At 37.2% G+C, this 10,256-nt stretch overlaps 2 protein-coding genes across 14 annotated transcripts in view; both read right to left on the bottom strand.

Moving 5' to 3' along the window:
- Nucleotides 1-568: 568 nt before the first annotated feature.
- Nucleotides 569-5,117, bottom strand: mrpl57 (mitochondrial ribosomal protein L57). Its single transcript, XM_041249352.1, has 2 exons — nucleotides 5,011-5,117; nucleotides 569-1,089 (listed from the first exon to the last, which is right to left on the bottom strand). Exon 2 carries the CDS (start codon nucleotides 1,065-1,067, stop codon nucleotides 753-755), a length of 315 nt encoding a protein of 104 aa, XP_041105286.1. The 5' UTR covers nucleotides 1,068-1,089; nucleotides 5,011-5,117; the 3' UTR covers nucleotides 569-752.
- Nucleotides 5,118-6,872: 1,755 nt separating this feature from the next.
- LOC121316157 (serine/threonine-protein kinase MARK1) overlaps nucleotides 6,873-10,256 on the bottom strand; it is an 85,551-nt gene continuing 82,167 nt past the window's right edge. For all 13 annotated transcript variants that reach the window (XM_041251007.1, XM_041251002.1, XM_041251005.1 and 10 more), the window contains one exon: nucleotides 6,873-8,755. In XM_041251007.1, the coding sequence (XP_041106941.1) occupies nucleotides 8,401-8,755 (355 nt within the window). In that variant the 3' untranslated portion in view covers nucleotides 6,873-8,400. The remainder of the gene's footprint in view (nucleotides 8,756-10,256) is intronic.

Raw genomic sequence — 10,256 nt, 5'->3', positions numbered from 1 at the left:
GTTTATGTCTCTTCAGTCTTTAGTTGGATTCACACACACACAGGCTCCCTGTCATTAAAAGCTGTAGCTACTCATGTGTATATAATACAACTGCATGCCCTGCTAAAGCTCACAGGGAATTATATTACATTTCCCACAGAGGATAGGTTTGCAGGATGGGTGCTATTGATTGTACTCACATAGCACTGGCACCCCGATCCATGGAGCCAGGGTGACAATGCCGATAAGGAAGAGAATTGAGGCTACATCTCATCAATCAATATTTCTTGAGTAAGCAGAACAAAAAGAAAAATATGCCATTGCACAACATGACTTAGTGTATATGCATTAAAGGAGAAAGGCTTTTTTTTTTTTTTTTTTTTTTTTACATCACACAGGAATACATGCTGAAATTAGAAGGTAAGCAGTGCCTGTGCCTGTCCCCTGCCGAGCGTTGTGTTGTATATTCAGTCCAATTGTTTTTCCTTTTTGAAACGCAAATTAGAAAACAGGAAAACTAATTTTTTATTTCAGCTTTCTGAAGAGAAATAAAAAAAATAAAAAAAAAAAAAAAACAAGAATCAAGTTGTTTTCTGATTTACCCGGCACCTTTAATATATACGTACAGAATACATATTCATACATTAGGCTTCCTCACCCCACCCAGTCAACTTTGCAGAAAGCTTTACTGAGTGTTGTAGTTAGTCTCTCTCTTGTTCATTTAAACACCAGTGACATTAAGACATCAATGTCTCTGCAATATCTCAGTGTTGCTAAGATACTGTCCACTTTTTGGTGACGTTCAGGTGGTTGAGGTGATCGCCCAAAAACGTGTGCTGTGGAAAGTTAGCTGCTTTCGAGCTCTTGATACCGACCCACTTCTGAAGACGGCGCTCTGAGGCGTGGCCCTGCTCCTGCTCCCTGGTCATGTAGGGCCGGCTCAGCCAGTACTCGTTTGCAGCTTCGATCTCCAGTCTCTCAATCATATTACGTTTCATCTGCCAGGTCACCTGCCGCGGCCTCCGGTACTTTCCGATCCACTGCTTGCCAGGGATCCCCTTCTTGAACAAAGCTACCGTCAGGAACATCTCAGAGACGTGGCCTTCAAACCTTTGTGAGCAGACAAACAAACACATCTTAGTGGAAGAATTACATGTTAGTTGAGTCACATTAAAGGTATAAATGCAAAGTTTTATATGGATTGACGCAAGAACACTGAGACGGTCATTTTTCCAGTGCTGCGTATCATGCAATCAACCTGCAGTAAATTTCTCAAAAGTGGTGCTTGGAATTTTTTTTTATAAATATCTGAAGACAGTAATAGGATAGCAGAGTTGTGTGCTGCAGAACAGACTTCATGCTACATTAAATCCAACGCTGAACAGTGAGTAGAATATTATTCTGATGCTTTTTTTGAAAAGCTCTCTTCTTTGAATATTTAAGACTCTGGAGGGTTCGCTGCCCCGTGCTGCTCAACACTCTCTCTGCATCCGAACAGCAAAACAAGTCCTCTTAGTTAAAGCAGACTGCAATTGTCCCCGCCCCTCTTGCGGAAATCGTGAAATTGAGGGGTCACCGCGAAATTCACCTCTTTCAGGGGCCAAAGCATACTTATCAGGTACAGACAGGAAAAATAAAAGAAACCTTGTTTAAATGAACTACTGCACAACGCAAGCGATGCAAACTATGTATCTTCCTTCTGTAGATAGTGCTTTTTTTATTCCTTCTCCATCCTGTGTGCATTGCACTTAATCAAAAAAAAAAAAAAAAAAAAAACTCCACAAATAACATTTACAAAAAAAATAATAATAAATTCAAAAAGCGGTTAATGTCCTTGTTTACTACTGAAATGACAACAACGTTTTAATCAGCCTATCAGTGTGTCTTTACTACTTTTCTGTGACCTGTACTGTGCAGTAGGGGGTGGGACAAAGTTGGTGCTGCAATGTTTTCATTTAGTTTGCTAAAATCTTTTTTTTTTTTTCAGCATTGGAGGTAAAATAGTAGAAATGTCAACTGCTGGGCGATGCTGCACGCTTGCCTTTAACACATGACAGCACTCTGTTTTAGTAAGGAAGCAAACACCACTATTTTGATTAAAATACTGTTTTATTTTGACTCTGACATCATAATATGCAGCCCTACCTGATTATCTTGGTCAATCAAAGTCTGATTATTGTGGCAATTACTGGGCATGGTAACTACTAGCTTGATCAAAAACTAAGTTTAAATACTTACACAAAAATATAGGGTGCATTCACGGAGCTCATTCTGAGAAGATTCTGTGCAAACCTGACCAATTTAGCCAATCATCTTCTAAGAACGATCTCCGTGAACGCACCCATTGGCTAAATTGGTCAGATTCTGCGCAGAATAATCTCTGTGAACGCACGCATAATGTTTTTAATGGATGAGGAATAGGGAGAAAACTTAAATCAGTTTATGAAAATTTAAAAGAACACAAATATTTAAAGCATACAAAAAGCAAAAAAAAAAAAAGTGGGTCAGATGAGGCAGAAGACGCATAGCACTGCAAATACTGTTGTACTGAGGTAGATGTTCACGCTGACAATAAAACAACATACAGAAAAATAAGCTACACATTAAACAAACAATAAAGTGAACTGAGAGACACGCAATCCACTTATGAAGCTTTTACATGCTCTTTAATAAAAAGAGGGCACAGAATGACTGTGTTAATGAGTTTGTCAGAGCACTGTGCTTTGCTGGGCAGCCATTGTTTATTGCAGACTGGAGAGAGGTATGTGTTGGTGACTTTGTGCAATGGTGCTGTCCATCAGCTAAAACACTGCCGATCTTAATCGTAAATATTTGACAGAAAATGGTGATGCTTTGGTAAACTTATGGAACGCACCGATGGAAATGTCCAGTGTGATTTTTGACACATCTCCCGATGGCTTGACCCGCCCAGTTCTGTCAATTTTCTTTTCTTTTTATGATTTCAAGGCGAATAAACCTGGCTTGTTTTGTGCTGATGTCATGTTCATACTTTCTGCAGATTACTATTTCCATCAAGCACAGCGGTTGCCCAAACGTTTGCAAAGTACAAGCAAACTTGGGAAAATGCATGTGGACTCGATTCTGCTTCAGTATACACGCCAGGGGCATTAAACTTAATCAGAAACCAGAACTGTAAACCAGGGACATTAAACAATCAGAAAACAGAACTAGAAACCAGAACTGTATTCCACATGTAAAGTGTGTTTACTGAGATTGGGTTTCATCAGATGTTGTTTTAGCTGATTTATGTGCTTTAACATTCCACTTTTTTTAGCCTGAAATTTTTCAGGTAGGAAGGGGATGGCCCAAAGATGGTGCTTTTACTGGTAATACAAAAATATTAATAGTTGATGTTTAAAAAACACTACATTTATAGGGAATTTCTGCAAATGTAAAATGATGAAATGTCATGCATTGTGCAATAGTTAAACAATGCAAGCTCTCAGAGTTCACAGCACTCGGCTTTTCAGGAAGCTTGCTGTAGAAACCTCTTCCATTCACAGTTTATTAAGCACAGATTGTCTTCTCTGTGAAATCATTAAATTAATCTTTTAAATTTGACAGCAGATAGTACTTAAAAAACTAGGATTAGGACTAGGATTTTTGTGAATACTGGCGGTGGTGTTCTTGAAAATCAGATTTCTCCAGCTAAAGTGCATTTACAAAAACTATTATGACATCATGCATTAATTAATAAGAGGGGCTGTTTTCTACTTATTCTTCTATGGGTCTTGCAAGCAGCTTGAAGCATTCTTTCACAAAGGGCAACGTACACAAAGATAAACACATTTGTATTCATGTTCTTTCTGCACCTTTACCAAAATTATTTTTTGTGCATTGCATTTAAATCATCTCATTTTAAATGCATTTGCTTGAAGCAGTGTATTAAATCAAATTTATTACAATGTGAATGCCCAACTGTGAATGTCTTTTTCTTGCTTTGCTTTATGTGTGATGGTGCAGACCACTTAAGTTGAAAATGTTTTTACAACAGTTTTTTTTTTTTCATTACTATTTTATTTATTTATTTGTATTTTCTGTGTGGTCCAGTGGATAAAGAAAAGGTTTGGAACCAGGAGGTTCCTGGCTTTAAATCCCAGCTCAGCCACTGACTCACTGTGTGACCCTGAGCAAGTCACTTCACCTCCTTGTGCTCTGTCTTTAGGATGAGGTGTGAAACCGAGGTCCTAGTCTAATAACCCTGCAACAGTGATTGTTGTTGCATTGTTCACAGCTTAACCTCTGTAAGTTGCCTTGGATAAAGGTGTCTGTTAAGTATACATTATATAATTCTAATATAGTTATTCATTATAAATAACATGTTTAATCAGGAAACCTGTTTTCATGTCTTCTACAATAAAATAGTTTTATAGTTTTTACCCAAATCATTAAGTTATGCTTGAGTTTAAACCGAGTATAATGAAATAGTTTGCTGCTTTACACGCCATGTGTATACATTTCAAACATCTTCAATGTAAGAGCTGTAGCTATAGAGTGGCACATCAGCATTCTTCTATACGTACAGCAGCTGTACGCATGTTAGAATAGAATTCTTCTAACTGCTATGTTTACAATTGTTTTAAGTATTGGTGATAAAGCATGACTCTTTTTTCGTACAAGTTCCTGTATGGTTAAAATAAGACGCGGAGACACTAGCTAACGTGTATTCTTACTTTCCCCTTGCAGTGCAGCACACTATCGTGCTCTGAAGATAATCTAATCGCTGCCTGGAAATGATAAGGATGTCTGCTGCTATCCGTACCTATACCGGTTTAAGTCTGAGTTGTAAAGTGTTATAATTATTATGCGATACGACATTACCACGACTAGTTTTAAACACTGCCGGGATTCACACAAACAACAACATTAATGGACCCTGCATGAGTCAAGTAACGTGTGTCGTTAGGTACTATACCCTAACAGCTAATCCCATTGCAGGATTACATTAGTCAGCGGCAGCAGTTCGCTTCTATAAAGTAAAGAATATTACAATTTTAAGCCAGCTCTTACCTTTACCACGCTGATACAAGGTGTTCAGTGTTGAAGATACTGTGGTGTTTCAACCTGTTTCACCTTCCATGCAGCTTTTGACCTGAACTTCCTGTTTGCTGGGAACACTACGGATAGCGTAAACGTTCAAGCCGTCTCATGAAAGCTCTTGCTGATAAGCGAAAGGAAACTAAGTCAGCGCTATTGCTAATGGCAGCACAGTAACTTGGTGTGTGTGTGAGGGAATGTCACTAAAACTAACCATCCAAGAAAAAACGCAAATTGACATTAAAACCCGTAGAACAGCGACAGTATTTGTACAATCCATAGAATAAAATCTATATGTAAGATCACTGTTTGGAGTGATGTAAAAAAACGGAAGTTTGTCATTATCGAGATATGAATGTATGTACACTCCATTTACTGTTGAGTTATTAATTCAAGTAAATTAACCAATGTTGTTTTTTTTTTAATAAGGTAAGTTAACATTTTTTCGAGGAAGGGGGATAACATGAACGCCTCTCCTCCTCAAATAGTCTATCAGCATTCCAGTTGATGAAACTTGGGACTTCTGCTAGTCTGATAATGTTTACAACACATTTTAAATTAAACCAAACATTCCATTATACAGCCAATCAAACTAAAAACCATCTTATTTTGTGACTAACATTTTAATAGGATAAGTAAACAATAAAATACTTGAGTGATTAATGTGCTGCAATCTTACATTTTAAATGTGCATCGATCTGGGTCATGGCAATTTCCTCTCATGGTATTGATAGCTTTAATTTTCTATTTAACAAGATGAAGCCAGATGTGGGCCATACTGTACTTCTTTAAGTTGCAAAATTAAACACATTGAAATGTCAAGATTATCGCTGTAGGAGGGAGAGCAGAAATATTTTACTTTTTTTTCACGCGATGGTAGTTCATCAAACCTATAACCACAGAATTTGAATCATTGCAATTATGTGGAAGTACTCTAGAGTTCCCAAAATGCCCTGCATCTATTCTACCTTGGTTCTTGTGGCATTTTGTCCTTCTCCCAGTACAGCACAGTAGTAGCTGGGAACTACCTGCAGATCATCTTGTGAAGGGACTGCTTATGTGCAAATCTAATAAAAAAGGTATCAGTGAACATTAATCGTAAGCTAATGAGGAAAATTAACTTTAAAATCTTGCATGAACAAAGTTTAAAAAAAAAAAAAAAAAAAAAAAGCATTGACTTCAGAATGTATATCAGTTTCTTCTCATATTGAGCAGATCCTGCAATGATGTTGATCATTAAAGCTATTTTTGTGTACAAGATTGTGCTCCAAAAAAAGATTTAATGCAGTTAAAATTGTATTAAGGGGAATATATTTGGACTTGTTTGATAAGCTGATTTAAATGGGCCCGTCGCTGTCCTCATAAATGCTTATAGTACATCTATTAAATAGTTTTAATATGTGATTGAAGTTCAAGATGAACAACATGATTATTTTTTTGTTAGGACATTTCTACAGATTCATTGGGGTTGTCAGTCAAGATGCCTAATGCAATGAAGGAGTGCAAGTCAAGAATGTTAAGGAACCCCTGGCTTAGTGTATGCTGTAAAACATCAAACATGTTATTCTTATGTTTTTAATACTACTACCACTACTACTAATAATACTGTGGTGGTATCCTAGAGTAATACACTGGTGTAGAAGTTAAAATATACATACAAACAGCAGAGGAAGTTGTTATTCTCAATATACTATTAAACAGTGGCATGCAATCCCACAATTGAGGACAGTATTTAGATCCGTTGTTGTTTAGATCATTTAAATAGACCCCTTCAAATGAACATCAAGAAACAACTTGAACTGACACAACACACAGCAACACGTTCAGCCTGAGACTCCTTTCAAGTAAGTTTTAATATAGTGCACCAGTGAGACTGAATCAAGAGGACTTGCATCAAACTCCCTTGAATTAACATTGGGTAAAGGGGGTACAATTTACCTTCTTTTTTTCTGAGCATTATTATCAGCTAAGGCAACAAAATGAACGTCCATTCTGAAACAGAACCATCACAGGAAAGAAGCTAAATCACACACTACAATACAGTATTTACAGTCCTTCTCATAGTGTTACAGTGCCACTGCGGGATGGCAAGATCCATGTCCATTCTGATTTAAATCATGGTTCCAAAGATTATCACAGCTTTTTTTTTTTTTTTTTTAACATTAAAATGATGTTCCTATTCTTCACAATGAAGTGTGCTGATGGGGCCCATGTGTCAATATTACAGTAATTACAACATGAAATACCATTGCACAGTTAACCTCTATGGTCAATTAAGTACAAAATAACAAGTATAAAAAGTACCAGCACTAGTGGTTTTTACGTACTTTTATATCACTAATTGCGAAGGGAAAAAAAAAAAATTCTTAAATCATAATTTTGTATAGTGAATGCCTAATAATTACAAAGCTGCACATTACAGGCATAATGTTGTGGAATACATACAAGAAATCTGATAAAATATTCAGAACAAACAAGTTACACTGGGTCAAAAAATCGTACAATCACTGAACAGGTGATTCAACAGCTATTGTAATAGTAGACTGATGTTCCACTGAAAACGGGTTGAGAGGGCTTTGCTGCCAGTTGGTTTAACATCGTGGGGATGCTCCTGAATTATGTGGGTTTTGCTACTGTATTCAGAGTACCGGCTGTAATAATACATTAACACTACTGTATGAGCATGATAACACAGGCCAAATGAAAAACATGAATCCTTTCAAATCAGGCAGGGGTGATACTAGAAAAACTTTGTGGCGTTTTAAATTTAGATCTCTTAATATTTTGACAATTTGTTTTTTTATTAAAAAAAAAATAAAATAAAAATTTAAATAAGTTTAAAATGAAAATAAAAACTTCACAGAGGAGGTAAACAAAACAATAATCTAGCAGGACGCAAATAATATTAGGGAAGGACTTTGTTCAACTCAAAATTACACAGTATTAGACATACAATTTTGTACAGAAATCAAGACAACTATACAAGATGTTAAGCTATAGGATTCTTTTCATATTATACAACTATGAACATAAACTATGAACAGAATGCTCTATTTACTTACCTGTACATGTGAAAAACAAAATGGGAAAAAAAAACTAAGCTACTGCAGTTCGGCATACAGAACTAAATTGTACAGATTAAAAACAAAGTTCTAACTTTATTGCAATGAGGGTCATTTTCTAAGTACAGTATTATTTTACATGGGGTTGTGACGGACGGAGGAGGTTAGACATTTGTTTTTTTTTTTTTACTGGCCAAAACACACATTAGCCGCAATACCAGTACATTTGAATACAGTGGAAACTGTACATAGTGTCTGAATCTATACCCTGATCCCATGAATGAATGCAGTTATCCTGTTTTTACAGCTTCAGCTCATTAGCGATTTTGGATGCAATGTTTTTGAAGGCAATGGAGGTGCCAGATATCCTCTTGAAGCGGACCCCATTGAGGGAGAGGCGGGGCAGCTTGCAGACCTCCATCTCCCATTGGACCAGGTTGTCCTGCCGGGCGTCGCCGTGCACGCAGAACAGCAGGAAGCGCTCCCGCTGCTCGTAGTCACAGTTGTTGGCGTCCAGCACTTTCCTGATCTCCCTCATCATGTCGTTGGGGTCCATGGAACTGGTGGTCTTCATGCTCCAGGTGAACCTCAAAGAGCGCGGCTTCGGATCCTTGCCATCCTCCTTGTCCCGCTCCTTTGGTTCCCCTGAGGTGCTCCTAGAGAGAATCAAACATTTAGTTTTAGGGAAGAAGGAAAGAAAATTCAAGCATCACCTAAACTGTACAATTCAGAAGCCTCATCCTACCCTTTTTTGGATACTGCCTAATTTTAACAAGTGGTTAGTAGTGCCCAAGAGCTGATATTGAACTGTGGTAACTAGGATTTAGTTTAGAAATGTGAGGTACAACAGACAGTTCATTGAGAAGTTCTGCCGTTAGATCAATAAGTAACTTTTCTTATGTGATCTATTAATATGGAGACAACTTAAGGGGTATGGGGAGGAAAATAAGTTAAGCTTGTTAGGCACAAAGTAACTTGCTCATTCCTTTCATCTGTAGTACTTGTCACATTCTATCACTAAGTACGTCATATGCCTTCAAGAAATGACAGGTAAACATAAGTTGCATCTGTCTCCAAAGCGTCTTTGTTTAAAAAATAACATTCAAGTGCATATTGAAGAGGCTGTACATGTCAGATTGAAGCCTAAAGAGAATTATAACCTGATAAAATATTTGAGAACATGCATCAGAGAGTGATGTTTTCATGATGCAAATAAAATACCCAAGCAGAGTCACAAAATTCCCTTAAAAAAAAAAAACCAAAAAACACGATTTTAGACCATAGTTTTTTTCAATTATGGAATCTTTGATGATATGTCGTTATGTTGACTTGGAAATACTATCCCAACTTCTGTTGATGGCATAAGGGATGGCCTATTGTGTTACCCACTACATTGCAACAAAAGAAATGCTAAATCAGCATTAATGAAGGGGCTCCCGAGTGGTGCATCCTGTAAAGGCGCTCCACATGGATAGCAGGATGCGCCCTATAGCCTGGACGTCTGTGGACGAGAGCTCCCAGGGGACGACGCCCAGGGGGACGAGGGCTTAGGTCAGCCAGGGTGTCCATGGCTCACCGCTCACCCCTGTAGAAGTCATGCTGCTGCTTCAAAGCTTCAAAGTTTTGAAATTGTGCTTTGATTTTGTGTCCTCCTTTTCTTGGCTTTCAGATGTCACTATCTTCAAGCAATGGCTGTAATATATGCCAAACCACCTTTTATCACAGGTTTTCAATTTCATCAGTATCAGCATTAACCATTTTATTATCATTGTTATTATTTGTTTAAATAACACAAACATAGGCAAATGTTGACAACAATGTGGCAGGGGACCTAAATAGGACAAAAGGCAGTATTTGTAGAACACAACACAGAAAATACCATGTATTCAAATATAGCACAGTGATTGTATTACTGTAAAGCCAGAAATATTTGCGACCAAAACATTTGGTGAAACACAGCCATGAAACCTGTTTTGCTCTAGAAATATTGGCAACCTGTTGCAATATACAAAGTATGTATTGTTAGTGGAATTTAATATTCGTGCCAAAAATGTTTGAGTTTATTTTTAATAAAAGGCTTGCAAATATTTATGGCTTGCAGTATGTAATTCAATATGTACCTGAAGCAAAAAACAAAAACAAAAAACAAATGTCAGA

The sequence above is a fragment of the Polyodon spathula genome, chromosome 5, assembly GCF_017654505.1.
Source record: "Polyodon spathula isolate WHYD16114869_AA chromosome 5, ASM1765450v1, whole genome shotgun sequence".
Classification (NCBI taxonomy): domain Eukaryota; kingdom Metazoa; phylum Chordata; class Actinopteri; order Acipenseriformes; family Polyodontidae; genus Polyodon; species Polyodon spathula.
This window is presented reverse-complemented; position numbering and strand designations above follow the sequence as displayed.